The sequence below is a fragment of the Rhinolophus sinicus genome, chromosome X, assembly GCF_036562045.2.
Source record: "Rhinolophus sinicus isolate RSC01 chromosome X, ASM3656204v1, whole genome shotgun sequence".
Taxonomy (NCBI): Eukaryota; Metazoa; Chordata; class Mammalia; order Chiroptera; family Rhinolophidae; genus Rhinolophus; species Rhinolophus sinicus.
Genome location: NC_133768.1, coordinates 44,602,470 through 44,624,627, shown reverse-complemented (window position 1 = coordinate 44,624,627; position 22,158 = coordinate 44,602,470). Strand labels below are relative to the sequence as shown.

The 22,158-nt window shown below is 43.7% G+C and overlaps 1 protein-coding gene across 1 annotated transcript in view; it reads left to right on the top strand.

The window, feature by feature from the left end:
- MSN (moesin) overlaps positions 1-22,158 on the top strand; it is a 66,568-nt gene that overhangs the window by 29,790 nt on the left and 14,620 nt on the right. The window contains exons 2-3 of the mRNA XM_019717510.2: positions 12,364-12,447; positions 21,718-21,813. Coding sequence (XP_019573069.1) covers positions 12,364-12,447; positions 21,718-21,813 — 180 coding nt within the window. The remainder of the gene's footprint in view (positions 1-12,363; positions 12,448-21,717; positions 21,814-22,158) is intronic.

Genomic DNA, 22,158 nt, shown 5'->3' with positions numbered 1-22,158 from the left:
CAAACTGTATTTGGCCGAGCTACCCGGGGAGCTGCAGCCCCCTCTTCAACCAGAACAATTCTACTCTTATGTACTTCATATTTTGAAGTTTCATGTGATTTTCTGTTTGGGAGAGTGAAGAGGCAGGTAGCTACTGAAAATGTAATAAAATTTAAAACCACTGAGCAAGATTTAGCATAGTTGGGGACACTCAGTCCTAGGTTACCAGAACAAATTTCAGACCAGTCCCAGAACAAATTTCTGGCCCACTGTTTCTTGGCTGGTTGCTCCCAGCTATTGGTGTAACTCCCTCTACCACAAGAAAGACTATTCACACCCTGTGCTGCCATCCCATTGATCTCCCATCCCAAGGAGAGCCTCTCTTGTAGCACCCTGAGACAGAGCTAGAGGCCAGAGGCCACTAGGTTTCTTGGATGAAATAAATAATAGGCCTTTGGCAGGACCCTCTTGTAAATTTAGTAAGAGAAACTTGGAAGGGCAAAGAACAGTATACTGGTAGTTGGGGAGACCTGGGTTCTAGTCCTGTCTCCTTCACACTTGAGCAATTAGCTGTTTACCTCACTGAGCCTCCATTTCTCCCTTCTATATAACAATGCTTGTCCCTGCCTTGCCTTTCATACAGAGTTGAATTGAGTGAGAGCATGCATGAGGACAAGTGTCTTTTAAACTGTAAAGAATAGTGCACATGAGGCTAGGATTATTATTGTGTAAGGGTGAGCCAGAGGCCCTGAAAGCATCTGGGTTGGATAATGAGGTTGCAGGAGAAAGGAATGAAAATTTATCAAACATCTAACACATGCTAGGTGCTAAGCCAGGTCCTTTCCTATAAGTAAAGGAGCTAATGTTGTTTTCACAACAATCCTGTGAGGTAGGCATTACTACTTCCATTTTACTTTTAGGGAAACTGAGAGTTCAAGAGATCTAAGACATGGAGTGCCCCAGGGCCTCCCTCCAGAGCCTGCACGCTCTGTCAGATATTTGTGAAGAGACCTTAAGAATATGCTGTGGTTTCTACTGGGACTTTCCAAACTGTCCCCTGCCCCACTCCAGCCTCTTTCCGTGGTAGGGATGTTGCCTTCATGTCTTTACCTTCATGTCTCAGTTCAGGGCTTTTTGCCCTTAGATTTCCTTGGTGGTACACCAGGTGCATGTAAGTGCCCTTGTTTGGCCTTTAGCTGATGGAGGAGCCCTTTGGGTCAGCCACCCTTTCCTTGACAAGAGGGGCTTCCTATTCCCCTGGAGAGCTGGTAGGGAGAGCCAGGGATTTGTTTCTAGTCAGACAGACCTGGCTCTTGGCCAAAGTCATGTAGCTAGAAGATGGCAATTGCTTCCCTTTATTGAGACTCAGTTTTCTCATTTATAAAATAGGTCTAAGAATGCTTACCCTACATGTGTCTTCATATGCTGGTAAATGTTTAACAACAGACTGTCTTGTGAAGCCTCAGTTTGAACTGTTTATCATTGCCCATGGTGTAAATACTCTCACCATGGCCGATTTCAAGCTACCAACATATCCGTGAAGGAGTTGTGAAGAGATGTGCGTGATCAGCTCTAGCGTGAGCTGGTTCCACTGCACCATTATTAATCATACCTATCTTAGATTCCCACACTCACCCCACCCCCAACCTGATCACATCTGTATGCAAATGCAGGACCCTTTCACCATGTCTGTTCTCTTTCCCAAATTCCCAGAGCATCCAGGAAAGGTAGTGTCATTTAAAGTCTGCTCCTTGCCTGAAAATTCTACCGGGAAATAGTGAATGTGGAATGTTTAAGGGGCAGAGAACTCAAGAAGCCTTTGATTGGAGCCCTAATTAGAACATTTTGATCAGTATGTTTTGGCTGCTGAGGTATTTATATCTGCAATGACTGTTTCCTCCCACTGTCTGATTCTTAACTAGATGGCAGGATGGTGGAAAGCTTTGGACAATGGCTGGAGGGTTTGATCATTCCTGAAAGAACTTAGCTTTCTGATTGGAATTCCAAAGTCTTCTCCCTCTCCTGCTGGCAGAGCCAGCACTGCTGGGTCCTAATCTCAAAGTCCCTGTAATGAGGAAGCATTTTGGTCCTACCTCTCATCTCATATCAAGAGCATCTGTGCCAGGTGATGTTTCTTTAAACTTCCCGGAAGATAATAATTGCCTGAGGAAAAACTATTAGTTCCTGAGTCCTCTGGAGAGCCTGTTTCAGTAAATTTGGAGTTGTGTTCAGGAACCTGGGCTTTTAAACTAGTGCCCCAAATGATTCTTATGATCAGTTAAGTTTGGGAAATACTGCATTAGCACTGCACAGTACTCTGCCAGTTTGGCATCATTATGCCCATTTTACAGGCAGGAAAATCATGAACTCATGGCTTATTGTTGGTGAAGCTGGATCTTGCCTTCGGGTTTTCAGTATGCAAAGCTATGTTTCTCCTACAATGGAGACATTGCTTTAGTGCACAGAGCTGCCTGTGGTGGTGGGCGTGGTGATGATACGAGGTGGGGAGGGACAAGGATAACCCCTGCCCTACTGTACAAATGGGGAGACCAGGTTGCAGAGGGGTTTGGGGGAAGTAGCTGAACTGATTGCATCTCTGATCTTTTGTGGAGGTAGACTGTGTTCAACTCTGGATAGCCATTTTCCAGGCCCAGTGGCCCAGATGTCTCTGCAGTTGCTCTTTCTGTGTTTCCCTTCCATCAAGCATCCCTTTAGCCATATGAACACTAGCCCATGAGAGGCTGGTTGGTGCAGGGAGCTGTATTTCTTGCCAGTGGTTCCCGAGTCTGGCTGCGTGTTAGAATTATGTGAAGCTCTTAACTTCTGAGGCTTGAACCCTGCTTCTTATATAATAAATGAGAATCTCTGTGGGTGAGTCTAGGGAAGCTGTACCTTAAAAATCTCCCCAGGTGATTCTGATGAGCCAATTTGTAGACCCAGTTTGTGATTTTTCTGGATACTAGATGAAAGAGTTTGGAGGTCCTGGTGGGTTGTGTTGAGCGGGTGGGGTCATGTGTATATTGTTGAGACATGATTGGAGAAAGTGGCAAGGCAGAGCCCAGAATAAGGAAAGATCAGGCAGCCCTTTAAAAGGACAAGGTAGCATAGGTGCTCTGTTGTGTTCCGCCTCCCCTCAGGGCTCTGCTTCTTGGGGGAAATCCCCATCCCGCCCAAGAGAGAAAACATTTAAAATAATGCAAGGATATGTGTGTGTCTACCTGATGTGCATGGCTTCACATTGCCTAACGAACTAGAATTCTAATCACATTTTAGAGTTTGCCCTCCAAGTGAGAGTTCTTTATGCTAGAAGGGCTCTGGAGGTTTTCTTGGGCAGCCCTTAGCCCTCTGCAGCTGAATAGATTTTGTTTTAAATCATTCCCGAGAGGTAGGATATTTGTAATAATATAGCAAAAAAAGGAGGGGTTAGTCATCATAATCTTCTACTTGTGATGTGCCAGGTACTTTCGTGTCTATTATTTTAATTTAAATCTCTCAATTACCCTGTTGTGAGGTTGATATTATTAGACCCATTTTATAGATTAGGAAACTGAGTTTCAGAAAAAGGAAGGTCAAAGAGGCTCCAAAGCCTCTTTCAACTATATCACACTTTGCTCCTCAAAGAGATGAGACCATTATTTCTAGGACGAGGGCTCCAATTTTGTGGATTCCTCAGATACCAGCTTTGGCTGTTGGCTTACCAGCAAGGTTGACAAGAAGCTGACCTTACCCTAGTTCTGGGGTTGAAAACAGAGCTTTTTGACTTGGTCTGGAAGCCTCCCCCTGCCCCTGCATAGTTGACTGATCATGACTTCAAGAGATTTTAACACCCAGAAGCACAGTACAGGGCAGAAATCCCATGAGCAGTGGGTGGAACCGAAGCTGAGGCTTGAATCAGCTCCAGTGTTCTTCAGAGCTGTGATGCTGGAGGTTGCTGGGGTGTGTTTCTGAGCAGAGAGAGTAGAGCCCTCTTCTGGTGCTCTGGGCAGAACTGGCATCTTCAGGCATCTATAAATGGTCTGTTTCCAGTCTACAAATACTTCCTGTGTAACTTGCAGGCAGGAAGCTAGGTCAAGCAGGAAATATGCGCGAGACTGAAGCCCAACTGGGTGTGGCCCCTCGAGAGGTTTTGCTCATTTGGGAGACTTACATTATTAGTGATGGGTCCTCTTCCCTTTTATTTCAGCTGCTTCAAATTTTTATAGGAATTGAAGAATCTGTATTTGACTACCTGGATGTAAATCTGTCCTCAAATTCCCTGCCTTTCCCTGATGCAGCCCTCTGCCTGCCCTTCCCCAACCTCCGGCTTGGGTCTGAGCTGTCCCTGCTCCCGGAGACCTTCCCAATCAGATGCTATCCAAGTTTTGGCAAAAGAAGCTGTCCTAGAAACAAGGGAGGTTCCTTCCATGTTGTTACAAAAGGTTTAGTTTCTAGAGAATGGGTGGTGGTGAATGTCTCAGAGACTGAAAGTTAGGCCTGCTCTTTGTAGAAAGCTAGACTTCCAAGCAGTGTCTGCCTTGGAGTTTTTCATGGAAGGAAGCAAGCTGATCCAGCCTCCTCCACATAGTCTTTAAGATTAATAGTAGTTAGCCTGAAGTGTCTACTGTTTTCTAAGTGCCAAGATGATTCTATGACTTATTAATAGGCTAGTCTATCAAGAGCCAGGCTTTTTTTTCAATATTTTTTATTAGTTTCAGATGTATAAAGCATAGTGATTAGACATTTATATACCTCACAAAGTGATAACCCTAAATAAGTCTATTACCCATCTGACACTTTACATAGTTATTACAATATTATTGACTATATTCCCTATGCTGTACTTTATATCCATGTGACTATTTTTAAAAATTATAGTTGACATTCAATATTATTTTATATTAGTTTCAGGTATACATTGTTATGGTTAGACATTTATGTAATTTATGAAATGATCCCCCCAATAAGTCTAATACCCATCTGACACTACACATACATAGTTTTTACATTATTAACTATATTCCCTATACTGTACTTTACATCCCCATGACTCTTTTGAAACTACTGATTTGTACTTCCTAATTAATCCCTTCACCTTTCTCAGTCAGCCCCCCAACCCTTCTCCCATCTATTATTACTGTGCCATAAAAAAGAATGAAATCTTACCATTTGAGACAGACAATATGGATAGACTCAGAGGGTATTCTAAGTGAAATAAGTCAGAGTGAGAAAGATAAATACCATATCTCACTTACATATACAATCTAAAGAACAAAATAAATGAACAAACAAAACCAAAGCAGACTCATAGATACAGAGCACAAAGAGCCAGGTTTTTAATCCCTGCTGTCACATTGCCTAGCAACTGTGTGACCTTGGACTAGTGCCTCCCCTTCTCTGGAGCTCAGTTGCCCCAGCCGTATATTGCAGAGTTTGAATCAAATAATCTATGAGGTCCCTTTCAGGTCTGACGGTTTGGGTTTCTAGACTGTTTATTCTCTTGGACAATAAGGATGAGAAGTTCAGAAAGGTGTTATTCTAGAGGAGCCAGATGAGATTCTAGAATAAGTGGGTTAAAATCTTGAGGAAGTGTGAAGAGGAGGAATGGCCATGCCAAGGAGGTGGTGGGGCAGCCCCTGTGCCTGGGAAGCAAAGATGAACTGGAATTGAGGGATAGGAGTGGATGTTGTTTGCTCTTGGGGTACGGTTTGGCTGAGCTGATTTTGAAAGTAAGTTCTAGAGTTAGATACAAATGGTGAAGAGCTAGTTTCCTTCCTGAACTTCATGTGTTGAGAGGAACTTCATGTGTTGAGAGGAACTTCATGGCCTGAGATTGAGCAGAAGGCTGTGTAATTAAGGCTGGATTAATGGGGAAGCTGCAGCTTGCTAAGGTAACCTCACTGTTTCTGACCTATTTAGCTTTGGCCTCTGCTCTTAGCTCTCCTCCCACAGTGACAAGGTAGTTATGTTCTCATTGCTAAGGGGTTAGTTATGTTTGGGGTTACTCCCCCAAATATATGGCGACTGGAGAAGTAACACTCAGTCTCTAATACACCCTTGTCTCCCAGTTGAAATGCTTCTCAGAGAGCTTTTAGAGGGCAGAACTGGGCTAAAGCAAATGAAAGGGGACCCTTGTCTCCCATGGCCTTTGCAGCAGTTGGAGTGGTTGAAGAATTACTGCTGACCCATTAAGGTATGGGTGTATATTGCGTTGGGTGTGGTTCTCTTTTCTAGAAACTACTAGAAAGAGGCACAGGTATAGGAAAGGTTAACCCTAGGCAGGTCTTGCTAGCAATAAGGGCCTGTAAGTGGGTAGGAAGAGATCAGAACAGATAACCGGTGTACCAGGTACCACTACCAAGTCAAAAAGGAAGAGGCTGAGTTGCTGCAAAGTGAGTGAGTCAGTGGAGGAGGGGGAGGGGGAGAATAACTCCTAGGCTAGAGATTCAAAGCAACCCTTGTTTTTCCCCTTATGGAAAACAGCTGCTTGAGGCAGTGCTGTCATCCCAAGAGGCAAGACAGACCAGGCCTTGCCCTGCCCTGTCCTCGCCCCAGTACTGGTAGCAGGAAATGGTGGATGCTGGAGCCTAAATAATTGGGATAGGCAGTTTGGGTGAAACAGTGGTGACTGCTGTCTGTCCAGGGAAGAGACCGAAGGTTTCGGGTTTCCCTGGTAGGGCTCATCCTGCCTCTGCTCCCCACCCCCCCACCCCCATTACCTTTGCCTTCTCCATACTAGCAGCTCCATTGAAAGCCCAGAGTGGGTGGGCCCTCAGGGAGAAGGGGGAGGTGGCAGAGGGGGGTGAGGTCATTGAGCTCAGACTCAACTGGCCTGACTCATAGGCTCTGCCCTGGCAATGGGGCCTTCCCAAGCAGTGCTTTTAAGATGTGCCCAGGCTTCCTATGTCAGAGTGTTTGGACCTTGGTCAAAATAGCTGCTAAGGTGGTGTCTGAAGACAGCAGTGAAATCAGCATGACCAGAGAGGTGGGTGGAATCATGAAGGGAGCTCCAGGAATGTCCAGAAGACCTGTCTGTCTTCGTCATTTGCTGGTTGAGTAAATGTGGCTTCAGTGATGATCAGTGAAACTGTGGGTGATGGGGCTTGGCACATAGGTGATATTCAGTTAAGTGTTTGTGTCTATCCTTTTGTCACCTGCTTCTATGTACTTCACTTTCCTCATCCGTGAAGTGGCACCTGTAATGTCAATTTCCTCTGGCTTACCGGTTTGTGCTTCAGGCAAATTACTTGTGATTATTTGACTCTCTGCTTTCTCCTCTGTCTCCCTCAAACTTCTCTCCAGGAAAGAGTCTTCTTATAGTTCAGTGACATGGGGCAAGTGAGGGGAAACATTGCCCTGATCTCCTCACTCTGACATGGCTACTAACCTGGGTGCTCCTAGCTCTAGGGAAAGAGAGGGTCCATTATTTGAATCTGTATAGGCCCAGCGACCAAAGTACCCCAGCTGCTGCAGCCAAGGCAGTGCTAGGATCTGCCCAGGCTGTTTATTGTTTCTCAGGCCAGCCAACTGGGGATGTAGGAGAGATCCCAGTTTGTTGAGGACTTTGGTTGTCAGCTCACTGAGATGGACCTGTTAGTGTCCAATGACAGGCTTGGTGTGGGAAATGTCTGTGTTTAATTGTTCAATAAATAACAGTGGATTTATTGTTCTTGGGCTGGGGGTGGGAGGGCTAGTGTGTTTGAGAGGGTGACAGCATCCACTACTACACCCAGACATTTATTTTTCCTTAAACTCTTAATGTTCTCCAGAGACAGTCTTTAACCTCAGTCTGTGCCTAGATCCTCAGGGATAGGCTTAGGCTGGGATTTAGAGCTCTGCTGGGGACCACATCTTAAAATGCTACACCACCTAGGCTAGCTTCCCCACTCTTTCCAAACTGAGGGGCTGCCTGGGAACTTGCTTCTGGCTTCGGAAGCTTGACTTTTGGGTTTTTGCCTCCCAAACTGGACCATCCTCTTTTTCTCATTGAGATTGCAGAGTCCAGACCCAAAAAGAGAGGGCAGTCGGTGCCCACTAGGGTGAGCATCCAGTGGGCCCTGTGTGGCAGTGGGTCTGGTCCTGCAGCTCATCTTACACACTTGGGTCCCAGATTAGTCTAAGGGAGAACAAGGGATCTTCTTTGATCAAGACTTCTGCCCTACCTATCACTTTCAGGCCCCAGTTATATTACTACCCTCACTACCCTCCTACCTCCAACACACAGAAAACCAGAGAGCACAGACACATGACCCTGTCCTCATGACTCACATTTTCTTCTGAGTTAACTGGTAGCAGGAATAGAAGTCCCTTTGTGTTTGCTTCCCCCCCCCCCATTTTTTAAAATCTAAGATTATTTGTCTCTACAGTGAAATTCAGGAAACCTCAGGCTGCTCTCCCTGGAGAAGCAGCCACTGTGAAATGGCAGAAACCCTGAGCAGGGATTCTGGAGAAATAGGTTCCAGTTTGGTTTCAGCTGGACATCTTCAGATTTATTTCTCTGCTGAGAACTTTAGGAGAGTCCTTGTTCTGGTGTGATGCTCTGTCTAAGAGGGAGAGCGCTGGACAACACTGGCCTCTCTGGCATGCTTATTCCTAACCTAGGCTGGGTCCTTTTCTACCAATTGATTTATTTAAGAAGCATTTTTTTAAATTAAAAAAATTTTTCAATTATAGTTGACACTCAATATTATATCAGTGTCAGGTGTACAGCATAGTGGTTAGACATTTATATAACTTACGAAGTGATCCCACCTATGTCTTGCACCCACCTGACACCATATGCAGTTACTACAATATTGACTATATTCCGTAAACTGTATTTTACATCCCCACGTCTATTTTGTAATTGCCAGTTTGTACTTCTTAATCCTTTCTCATTAACAAGTATTTGAGTTAAATATTTGGGCTTATGAGCCAGGCCCTGAAGATGCTAGATTCGCATAACCTGTGATTGACATGATAAGCGAGAGACACTGGCTTATTTCCTTTGAAAATTCTTCCTAATAGTGTGAATTAAAGAGAACTCTGAGGCTGTGGAATGTTGCCCTGGAGTCCCACCCCTTTTCTCAGTTTCCTTCCTGGGCACTTTCTTCCCAAAATCCCTGTTCAGATTTTGCCCCACCCTGCTTAGGACTTCCAGGCTGGCTGGCACTGCTGACAGAATTAAGGCCCAGCTTTTGAGCACAGCATTCAAGTCTCTCTACCTACCTACCTTCCCAGCTTCTCTGTCTACTCTTTACTCTGCAGGCCTCATTCACCCTGGAGTAAGCCTACATGCTTGCTTCTAAGCAGGCCATCTGCATCTCTGTGTCCTGGATCATCATACATTTCTCTACCTGGGACATGTGGGTGCTCTTACCCCACTCCCATAGTCTCCCTTTTTAAAAAAATCCAGCTTATCCTTAGAGACCAGTACAAACCACTGAACTGTGGTTCCTTATTTCCACAAAAGGTTTTTTGTTCTGCTATGGCACTTCTCAGGGTGTCTCTCTTGTATATTAGTTTTCTATTATTCAGTAAGTACTTTGAGGTCAGAGACTGGTCCTACACCTCTAACCATAGTTCCTTAAACATAATGTTCCATTTATATTGGGTGAACTGAAACAAATTTATAGGAAGCTCCTTAACCTGGAGTCCTCGCCTCCATGGGGTCCATTGGTATAATTTGAAATGTGAAGGATCCGTCTGGCTGGAGGAAAATTACGTATTTGTTTTCACTAACCTCTCACTGAAATTTAGCCCCTCTTTCAATTATGAATGTAGGCAGAAAAAGGAAGTTGTAATGGCAGTATCTGTGACTTTGTCACCAATGGAAATTTAAGATGCTTTTATATCACGATTTAGTTATTGTATTGTAGAGTTCTCAAAATATTATTTATGCTCAGCACAAAGTTGAAATTACAGTAGTGATAACTAATAAGACCCTGTGTTAGGTAATTACTTAATATGATAATAAAGAAGCACAGATTAACTTTTGATAACTATTTCAATATAATTGGTTCCTTTTCATCTACTCTGTCATACATTTACAAATATTCTGAGAAGGGGCCCATAGATTTTAAACAGACTGCGCAGAAGGGTCCATGGCACAAAAAAGTTCAAGATGTAAAATGTTCCCACCTCTGAATCTGCATACTATGTTATATATGTCTGTCTCTTAAATTCCCTTGCTTAGTACTGTTCATTTAGTCACCATCTTGTATATATCCACTGAGTCTTGGATATTGGAGACGTAACTCTCAGTAAGACAGAAACCTTGAGATGGGAATGAAGTCCCATGTACTAAAAGACCCACTATCTCTTTTCCGCTCTTTCCTATCCCTCAGTCATTGGTGTTTTGAGGTCTCCACTGACCCAGTTCGAGTGTTTGAGGCTAGATGTTGCGGCCAAATTGCAGCCCATTGGGCCTCATTCTCTCTACCTTATGAGGGCTGATTCTACGAAGGTCACTGGATTGGCAGGAAGCCTAGGGTAACACCAAGTCAAGATGGCTAACCTTGCCCATTGCCTCCCACTTGGGTACTTGCCTTACTTGTTCCTGCCTTCAGGGCCTTTCCTGTCCCATTGTCAATCCTGAAATAGATTTCCTCCCTGACTCCCTGGTGAGATTTATTTACAAAGTTGTTCCCCAGGCCTGGTCCTCATCAGAATTGTTTAGCTAGCAAAATGGCTGTCTGGCCTCCTCTTCCCCGCTAAGTGACCCCTGTGCTCAGGAAAGGCCCAGAGGTGTCAAAGACTGATAAGGCTTAATGTTTTACCCATTCCATGGGGATTTGCATCTTGACAATTCTATTTTTAGTCTCCCCCCTCAATAGTGTAAGTAGTACATGAACATCTTAGAAAATGTAGAACACACTCATAAGATTACCACCCCAAAACCAAGCCTAATACTTGGACATGATTCCAATCATCTTTCTATACATAGTTTTGACAAAATTGAGCTTATACAATCTTTTTGCTTATTCTTCGTCACTTCATATTACTGAGGAGTTTTTCCTGCATATAAAATAGTCTTTATAAATATTTTATATGACCATATAACAAGCCATCTTTTGGCTGTACCATATAGAATACTTAAGCAAAATGTCCAACAATTAAAAAAAAATCCTTGATTTCTTTTTTTTAAGTAAAATTTATTGGGGTGACAATTGTTAGTAAAGTTACATATATTTCTTTTAATGGGAGACATTTTCCACTTTGATATAAGTGATATTTAGTGTATTGGTTTAAATTGTGAGGTTTGGATTTAGATCTGAATTCAGACCCTGTCTTCCCTACTTACTAGTGGTGTGACTTTAGACAAATATCTTCTTCTTCATCCTCAACATGGAGATGATACTCTGTACTTCACAGGGTGATTGTTGATATGAAACAGGGTATCATGAAGTGCCTAGTGAGTAGTAAGTCTCCATACATGAAAGCTTTGTTGCTATTACTACCATCACCACCACTAAGTTCTTAGCCAAAGGAACAAATCTCTACTGATGAAATTTCAGCTATCATTGACTTGAGCTAGGGGATCTGTTTGTAAAGGTGGAAAGTACTTTTGCTAGTGCCTATGAAATCCTGTTTGTGGCTACGTGTTTTTTGTTTTGTTTTGTTTTCTCTTTTAAATCTGGGCCTCTCCCTATTCCATTTTCCCTCTGCTGACTTGGCTTTGGTAGCAACTCTGTGCCACCCACACCTACCTCTGCTGAGGCCCCTTTCCTCTCTTGTGCCTAAGGAGACCAATAACACATAAGTACAGGAAGCATTAACAATGCAAGTTGGTATATAGAACCATAAACATCAGTTCCAAAATGGACCTTGGATATCACCGAGTGGAGTTGACCGACACCACCCCCCAGCCCCCATTCCTGCCCTTGCACAGATGAAGGGAACTAAGGCTCATGAGGAGAATAAGACATCAGGATTGTAAATTGCGCTAGTTACAGTGCTAGGCTTAGAACTTAGTGTTCTTTATCCTGCATTTAACTTGCCTCTGCAAAGACCAGTGCTGTAGATAATCCAGGCTGTAGATCAGAGGTGGGGAGAGAATGCTGTGGGCTTGGGGCTGGGCGGTGTAGGTAGAGAAGGCAGAGAAGGCTTTCTGGAAGAACTACAGTCAAGATTTGCTTCCTCTTGATAGTAAGGTGATTTGCATTCACTTGTTTGCCCCTTGGTAAGCACTGCTCTATTGCTGGGTTTTTTGTTTGTTTGTTTTTATCTTCAGTAGTGAGCTGTTTGGGAACAGGGGCTGGGTTATTGTTTGTTTATTCCAATATTCTCCCTTCTTTGCCACCAATTTCTAAGTTACTCAGGTTCTTAGCATCCTAGTTCCCTATTCTGAGGTTGAACAGAGATACTTGTCCTAGGCTCTACTGAGCACAGAGCCAGACAACTAACTTGCTTCCTTTGATCTCATCCTAGATCAATGTGCGTGTGACCACCATGGATGCAGAGCTGGAGTTTGCCATCCAGCCCAACACCACTGGCAAGCAGCTCTTTGACCAGGTAAGGGAGGAACTTGTTGCTCCTTAGCTCTTTCGCTTCTCCCAGTAGCTCCCACCACGATGTCTGCTTCTTGGCAATCTCTTTTCCTATTTGCTCCTCCAAAAATAGGTCAAAATAAAGGCCTTAATAACAAAGGAGGCAAAGTTTAACTTTGAAAGCCTGCATCTTGGATGGCTCTGGTTAATCTTATCGTTGGTCCTGAACATGACAGAAAAGAGAAGTGAATGGGGTATGATTCTGTGCTAGAAGGCTCTGTGTGCTAACATTTTTAAAGCATCTAGCACAGAATCATACCCCATTGTACACCTGAAACTAATATAAAATAATATTGAATGTCAACTGTAGTTAAATATGTGTGTGTGTGTGTGTGTGTGTGTATGTGTGTGTGTGTGGTTGTGGTTACGGGATGTAAAGTACAGCATAGGGAATGTAGTCAATGGTATTGTATTAGGTTGGTGCAAAAGTAATTGCAGTTTAAAGGTTAAAAATTGCAAAAACAGCAATTACTTTTGCACCAACCTAATAATAGCTATGTATGGTGTCAGATGGGTAGTAGACTTGTTAGGGTTATCACTTTGTGAGGGGTGTAAATGTCTAATCACTATGTTATTTTGTATGCCTGAAACTAATAATAAAAAAAGTAAACAAGACTCCAAGAAAAAAATAATTGCATCTGGCTGAACCCCACATTCTTGTTACTGCATCACATGGCTTCTGTCACATTTTTGTTGTTCTTTTCTAGTAGATAAAAACCGACTTACTCTCCCTAAGGTAGTGTGTTCTATGTACATTTCCCTCCAAAGAATATTGGGACTTAGGACAGCCCTGGGGCTGATGAATGCAATAGGAGGGTACTTCATCTTCTGAAGCCATGCCAGGGAGGTGATACTGAAATGTTTATTCCTGTCTCCAACCTAAGGGGTGTCCCTTCGCTACAAATCACCATTATTAGAAGGGATGTGCTGTATAACAGCCAGGTGGGGGCCACAGAAATCCTTCAGCATTCAAAAACTCTCCAGTGGCCAAGGGAATGTGCCATCTGCAACCAGACTTTCAGGAGTGAAAATATGTTTCCCTTTTCCAGTGGCTGGGATCCCTCCGGATGGGCCATTACCTCATTTACCCACCAGCCTCTGGTGAGATGGGGGTCTGACATTGTCCAGGATGTTAGGACCACATGTCACCTTGATAGATTTTTCTGGGCCCTCTTACTTCCCTTTCTCATTTGCCCTCTGAGTCCCTCTACTGTCTGAGAACTTCCCCAGAGTTGAGAATGGGAAGGAAGAAAGAAGAAAGAGGTTGTATTCAAATGAGATAATTCTATTCCTGTGAATACACCTGACTGGTGAGGGGAAAAATAAGGAGAGAATGGAGATGGGGTGGTAAGAGGCTGTTTTCCATTCAGATCTCCATGTAAAAGGAAGGGATGGCTAGAAATCTGAGGAAAGCTTGGTTGGGCATGCCCCTCTTGAGTCCCTGATGTCACATGGTAGAGTGAGAAAATTGTTGTTTATGGCTAATACCAATGAGAATTAATATTTGTCCAGGGCTTACTGTACGCCAGGTACCGTGACAGGCATTTTGTGTACCATATCACTTGACTATCACAAAGCCCTTTGAGTTCAGGAATTACAACTGGCCCCATTTTGTAGTTGAGGAAACAGAATCTTCATTTTCCTAGTTAAGCCTTGTGAAAATTATTGAACGTCTCTGGGTTGCTGTTTTTATCCTCCTTCCCCCCAAAAGTGGGTCTAATACTTACCTCACAGGCTTTTTGTGAGGTTATGAAAGAGTGTATTATTTATATATTGCTTATAACCCCCAAAAATTGTTACAGTGGTTTATAAGGATACATAAAATTCAAAAGGATAAATTAGAAATAGGTGAGAAAGACAACATGAAAATAGAAATAGGGAATTGAGTGTTACGTGATGTATCCAGCATGTAGTAGAGATGCAATGAATGATAGCTCCCAAATGCCATGATACTTCTTGTCTTGTTAATCAGCTAGAGTTGTGAGATGAGCTTGAAGATCCTCAGAATATCTAACTTCTAATTTAGCTGGAACTTGCTTCTTCTCTGGAGTTCCTTTTGTTTTGAATAATGAAGGGTAACCATTGATATTTAATTTGTGAAAGCACAAACTAGTCATAGGAACTTTTTTTTTTTTTTTTTTTTTTTTTTTTTTTTTGAGGAGAGCAAGGAAATAAGTTTATTTAAGAAGAAAGATGCCGACATAGAAGTTGTCATAGGAACATTTAAACAGACATTTACTACATTTAAAGTAATGTGCCGACATTCACATAACTCAAAAGTGATTACAATGTTAGTCTGGAATGACTGAATGCATTTGATTATATTAAGGTTTTGCATTCTCCCTTTGCATGCAAGTTTTATATTGGAGATTGGAGAGCTTTTAAAGGAACAGCCTGGTGAAGTTGAAAGGACACTGGATGGAAAGTTAGAAATCTTGGGCCCTAGGGCTGGCTCTATTGCTAACTCTCCCGATACCTTACACAAACCTTTCCCCTCTACGGGCCCCAGTTTCCCCATCTATACGATGATGATCTGATCTCTCCAATCTGTTTATCTTTCAAAAATTTAGCTCCAGCATTTGTTTCTGCATTCCATTATCTCTTTCCTATTTCTAACCCCACTAAATTTGAGATGACCCTTTCATATAAAAAGGAGGGAAATGCCTCACTTGAATATGATTAGCAGTTGGTATATGTGGGGGGAAGCTACCTGGCTTGGGGGACATCTCCTCCTGGACAGGCTTCTTAATGTCTCTGGGACAAAAAGGAGAAGGTGTCCATATGATACAAAGGCTGATTGGCCCTCTGATTCAGAAAGCAATATCATTCTGGGTAGCAGCTATAGAGGGGAGAGTATCAGCCAGTGTGGATTTCATGGTACAGTTAGGAACCAGAAGCTCCTTCTGGACTCTACTCAGACTCCTTCCTAGAGCCGTGGTTTTATACCCCACCTCTCTCAAGCCATCCCCTGCCCTCAACACTGGGGGCTTTATTCATTTGCGTTGGAGGGGGATAGCTGTGGAGGATGAGGAGGGCATAATTTAGAGCCCAGGGCAGAAAAATCCTGGAACAAAGAAGTTTATTAACTGAAAAGCCACAAGGCCTGGTAATTGTTTGTTAGTGTTTGTTTGGTTTATGTACTATGAGTATGGTTATGAGGGAAGCCCAGTTGGTAGGGAGCCCTGGCCAGATTGATGTGCTAGTTCTGAAAGCTACTGCTTCCCAAACAAAGCCCCTGAGGGACTTGAATCTTTCATACTGGTTGAGAGGAGGAAAGGGAGAAAACCAGGAGGTTTATAAATTCCTATCTGGAAGATCATTGTTTTGAGAAATATCATATATTGAGTACCTACTGTGGACTAACTCTGGCTAAGTGCTTTAATCCTCGTAATGATCCTGCCTATGAAAGGTGAAAGGACACACTCTAGGTTATTTAGTTAGTAAGTTGTTATATGGAATTCCAAATACATCTTTGACTGCAAAACAATGCTTTCCCAAACTGCACTACTTAATCAGCTTAGGGTGAATGAGGCTGTTTAGCTTGGAGAAGATTCAAGAGGAGATGTGTTCTTTTTCTTGAGATCTCTGAGGAGCGGTTGTAGGAAGGAAGGGGCAGTCATGTTCTATGAGGGGGCAGAGCTGGGACCTCATAGGTGAAAACTACAGGGAAAAAGATTTGAACTCAGACATGGAATTGAGCATCTGACACTCTTGGGGGAAGGGCAGGTCTGAATAAGAATCTACAGAGGTATGTGTTCACAGGCCATAGAGGGATATGATCTCTTTTCACTGACTTGATGAGGCATAAGGGAAGAAGTTTATTCTGCCTGGCCTTTCAGACCCATCATTCAAGGAGGCCCTCCTGCTGGAACTGGGGCCTAGGACGAAGGAGCTGGACTCCTTGAGAGGAATTGACAAAAGCTCTGGGGCAATCCAGGGACCCAGCAGTTGTCTGGCTGGTGACCAGAAAGGAAGCCACCTGGAGAGGAAGCACCTTCCTTGGTACCAGCGGTAAATATCAGGCAACAATGGGAAGCTATAGCCTGAGGAGGCCACAAATCCTAAGGATTTGAGGAGAAAACACATTGCAACATTGTCTTACTTTCCTCCTCTTCTGAAGCCTAAGGTCCTTCAGAGGGCTCTTGATTACCTCGGTGACACTAGGGGTCAGTGCCACTACCATGACGTCCACGTTGAGAACCCTCTGCTTGGCTCTTCCCCAGCCAGGGTCTCTAGCTCTATCTCTAGTCTAACTCTACCTGCCCTCTCTTCTCAAGATTTTGAGCTCTGGAAGAGGTAAAATCTCAGAGCATTCATTCATTCATCTATTCACTGACTGATTCAACATTGACTGAAGGTCTCCTGTTTCTTAGGGAGAATCTCCAGACCCATCAAACACCATCTCTGCCCTTAAGGAAGCTGGAGTTCCTTACCTATGGAAGCATAGAAAAGTACATGCAACTCTCCTCCCATATAGAATGAAAGAAACACCTTTGGGGTTCAGGTTGTGTATAGATCGCGGGATTTGGTGTTGGCTTTGGGTTCAAATTATATTCCGCTATTTAACTGTGTGACCTTGGATGGTTCATTTAACCTCTTAGGACTTGACTTTCCTCAGTAAAATGGTAATCACACTAATCTCAGAGGTTTTGTGGTCTTATTTAATCTTCAAATGAGTAAAGTACCTGGTACATAGCAGGCATTCTAATGTTGGTTGTTGTTCTCTTAAGGGCTAAATAAACAGGTGGAAGTTGCCCTGGAAGTTCAGATAAGGGAGCCATGAAATCAGGAAGCTTTTCTGGTTCAATAAAGTCCTTAGGATTTGTGGACTCCATATCGAAGGCAGCAACCCTTTCTTCTTTTCCTTCCAGTTTTTATTTTATGAAATAACTAACATCTGTTATTATAATAGAAGTGTCTCCATCTTGTAGATGAGGAACTGAGACTGAGAGAGGGGAAAGAACCTGCTTAAGATCAGATAGCTAGGAAGTAGTATAGTGTCCTGAAGCAAGCCATGTAGCATTTCACAGTTTTCCCAGTGCATTTTGTCAGCTCTGTCCTCTGTGGGCTCCCCGTTCTTTGTCTTTTCCCAGTCTGAGTGGAGGAAAGTTTGGTCCCTAAACTTAGAACTCTAGCCGAGTGTGTTCTGTGCTATAGAGCAGGTGGCCAGTTGAGCTTAGCCAGTGTGGAATAGCAGAAGCAGTGATGGTGGCAGCCCCTCCTGGAACTTTGCAAATGTGCATTGATTTGCTTTTAGGTGGGTGGCTGATGGGATCTCAGTGGGCCTCAGATGTTTGGGCACTGACGCAGTTTTGCACATAACTTCTCACACAGTCTTCCTCTTGAGGCTCCAGCCTTGCTTCCTGATCCTGGTCTGGGCTTCTGAAGTGGGTGATTATGTCACTAGTTTGTTTACTCAGATGCATGGGGTATGTGGGGAGAGGGTGCTCTGGGCTTCAGGATTTATCTTGTTTCCCCTCCCCTCCACAGACTTAAGACATAAACAGCCTTCACATGCAAAGAGAGGCAAAAGGGGGTTCTTTCGTACATCCAGATGCTCTTGGTAATTAGGGAGGATTTTCTCAGAGGCAGATCTCTTCCCCTCACTGGACTCCAGTTTTCCAGTTTATGCTACTTGGATTCTATAGTGCTCCACAGTCTGTTTCAGGGGTTTGTCTTGTGTGGCTGAATAGAATCCACAGCCAGTGTCTTACAAACCAAAGTCTTACTCCCTCTAGGTATATGTGGCAGGTTCTAGGAGGTATACAGAGCTGTGGGATGAATTATTTAGTATCTTGGAGCATCAATTTTACTTGTAGATGTTATCTATTTCATTATTAAACATAGAGATTTAAAGAGTAGAATGTAAAATTTGCACAAGTGATTAAGACTAAACCTGAGGCTTCAAAGAAATTCTGGCTTGCAGCCCTCTGCTTGTATCTGCCCCCCTATCCTTGTTCCCTCCTTGTGCTCTCTGGGTATATGGCTTCATTATTTTCTGCTTCTTATGGATTTCTTTCATGGCAGCTTTGAAAACTACTAGCTCAGTTCAGCCGGGTGAGCTGGCTGTCTGGGGTCAAAGGAAGCCAAGAAAGTTTTTCGTTTCTTCCCTCAGGGATGGAACCATTTCTCAGAGTAGAAGGATAGGATCCTAGTCACTGGAGCCACAAATGTTGTTCCTGGAACCAGGATCTAGATACTCTCTCCCACTAGAAAATGAGGTTTCTTTTTCCTCTGGAGTGGTCTCACCTGGAAGCAAAGCAGGAAGCAAGCAAAGCGTGGCTTCATTTCCAAGTCTTGAGATTTCCTTATAGCTTAGGGTCCAGGGGTCATCTGTTTTATCCTTTGTTCTTTTTCAGTCTCAATTCTGACTTCAGACCATATTTCCTTCCCCCCCCACACCCTTACTTCCCTCACTTTGGGGCTTAAGTGGAGGCTGAGAGACGTTGCTCATCTCCAAGCGCTGGAGCCTAAGGAAGTGGAAAATTTATATGTATTTGATTTCTCTGTGTTCATAAGGGAAAGAGCAGTGCTCAGAGAGATTAAAATCCCCTACTGATCCTGATATTTTTTTTGATAGCGCATTAGCTATTACTTTGTCCAACTTGTTCTCAGAGATACTCCTGATCCTGGAACTATCTCTCATCACATCTCTACCCATCCCACTAGTGAACCAGACAACTTGGTGCAAAAAGAGGCTAAGGAGCTCACTCCTGGGACCTCTGGGACTGGTTACGTAGTCTGTGCCTGCCTCACTCCCTTTTAGTTCTGGTGTCTTTGAGCCTCTACAGTTGGGCTATTGGTACAGACAAAAGCCAGTTGCTGCTCTACCAGTTCTGTTCCCAGTCTAGCCCCCTCCACCTAGCATTCTGGCCCTAATTGTTCATCTCCAGTATCTTTAGTGTGTCTCTTTCTCTCCTGGGCTGAATTGTTTCTTGGAACTTCTTCCCTTCTTCCCACTGATTGCATCTAGACACACTATTCTTCTGCAACCCTGTAGAAAATCATTAGAGCTGTTAATTGGGCCCCATTTTATATCTAGGATGAGATAAGAGGTGCTTTAAACAATCTTTCCTGTCCACACCCTCCACTCTCCTCTGCAAAAAAAAAGCCCATATCACATTTCAGCACGAGCATTTTGTATTCTCCATCTAAAACCTGCTGGCAATTCTTATTGCCTATTGACTGAGACTGAGGGACTCACCTTGCCATTGAATCCTGGAAGTCTTTTGATCTTTCCTCATCCCCTCACCCATTTATCTTTTCTAAACCTGTTCCTAGTTACCCAAGTCAGCAAGAGGTAGGTGGGAAATGGGATTGTATTTCTTAGTCATTTAAAAATAACCTAATTAATGGAATAATAGAACTTGAGAGAAGAAAGAGGCCACTTAAGCCACACCATTTGTAATAGATGGGGAAGCTGAGGTCCAGAGAAGGAAATGTGCTTCCTTGAAGTCACACAGCAAGTTGGAGAGAAAACTGAGACTTTCAGGTTTCCTGATACCTGACTTAAGATATGAAAGGGAAGGATGACCACCAAGCGTGCCCCAGTGAGCAGTGAAAGTTTTGGTGACTTGGGAATATGGCTTCTTTCCAAAGTGGTTGTTGACTGCACCTAGTGGAAAGCCAGAGACCATATCTAGATGCAGAAGTGGTCAAGGTTCATTATGTGGCTGGGATATCCAGGATAAAAGAGACAAAAGCAGTTAGTCACTTGAGAACCCTAGAGCTCCTAAGCTCTTATGAGCCCTTGGCATTAGGAGATAGCATGCTAGAGAAGAAAGGATACAGGTTTTGGAGTCATACACCTCAGGATTCTAGTCTAGGCTCTCCAGTTTTAGAAAGATTGCCTCTGTAAGCCTCAATTCCCTCATTTATAAAACGGAGATAATAGCTACGTATCTCAGGGTTGTTCAGTACCTGGCACATAATAGATACTTAGTACAAATAAACTCCTTTTTCCTTGGGGTCTCTGAAGCTCTAGATTGTAAACTCTGAGAGTGGCTGTGGGACTTGGCTTGGGATGCATAGTAGAAACTTTGTTGATACAATGGAGGGGTGTGTGTGTGTGTGTGTGTGTGTGTGTGTGTGTGTGTGTGCGCGTGCGCACACGCACTGAGGGGAGATAGTGATTTATTTACAGGGAAGGACATCAACAACACTGTGTTCTTGTTCCCTGTTTCTATCTCCAGGTAAATGTCTTCACCTCACCCTCCCCAATTCCACTGCCTGCCCCCCCCCCAGAAAAAAGATAAAGAAGACTGCCTGATGCCAGCATGACCTCATTAAGATGTGGCTCAGCTACATTGCCTTCATCCCCAGTGGCAGGCATGCTGGGGTTGAGCTGCAAGCCAGAACTATTAACATGCTAATGTCAGGGAATGGAAAACAGATCCCATTTGTCTTCTCCTGGCTGGCCTCCCTTTCCTTCCCACTGCTCAGCCAAAAGGCGCAGAGCATCAGGGGGCCCCTCAGTTAATACACGGAGGTACTCACCCTGTTTCCACCCTCATTCCCACTCTTAACTTGTGTGAGTGGTGATAGAAATCATGACTGGGCTCTAATCAGGGCTGGAAAGAAGCATCTCATCCCTCAGGCAGAACACAGCTTTTGGGTGTCACCGTCCCTGCTCTGTGTCCTCAAACATTCTTTCTTGGGGTACTGTAAATGGGACTCATTCTGAAGGGTGTGGGCATGATTCCTAGTTGGTAAAGATAGAAGAGCAACCCAGGAGAACAAGATGCAGGAGTTAAGCCAACTATCTCTACCTTCAACCTTTAATCTGTCCTTGGAGTGGGACACTGCATGGAGTAATAGAAGGAGGGAAGTGGCAGAAAGCACTGGATTTTAATAGGTTTGAAGTCAAACAGACTTGACTCCACCACTCACTAACTGAACCTTCAGTTTTCTGAACCTTATTTTTACTATCTGTAAAACAGGCCTAATTGTATTTACATCATAGGGCTATTGTGAAAATTAAAGGAGATAATGGTTAAAGTTATTGGTGTGTGGTAGTGCTCATAAGTAATAGATCCATTGCCTACCTCAGCAGAAGTACTTTGTACAGAGATGCTAATGTCACTTGTAGACTGCTGCCCGAATGTGTTTTTTTGCCAGACCCTGGGCACCTTATGTCCGTTAAAGTCAGCGACCAAGTTGGCTCCACTCATGTGTCCTCTGTGCCTGGCACAGGGTAGGCCTTCAATCAGTGGTTGTTTTGTGTTTTCTCTTCCAGGTGGTGAAAACTATTGGCCTGAGGGAAGTTTGGTTCTTTGGTCTGCAATACCAGGACACTAAGGGTTTCTCCACTTGGCTGAAACTCAATAAGAAGGTAACTGCTTACCTCACTCTGAGGTTTGGAATTTATTCCTCTGCCAGCTCTTGCTCAGAGGGGTAACGTACTAGCTGGCAAATTCAGGGCACCCAGGGCTGTGTTTTTCACTGGGCAATCTGTTGCTCACTGGATCAGAATAAGAGCAGAGGACTCAGCTAAGGCAAAGCTCTTAGTTTGTCTCCACTTTGACTTCTCACAGAATGAATGGCCCAGGACCAAGGAGGAAGAGACCTTTCCTTTCCCATTGGGAGCTTTGTCTTAAACTTTGACTTGTTTTAGACCACAGCCATTAGTGGTTCTTCAGGAGGAGATTGCTATCCCCCACCCCACCTTTCTTTTTCA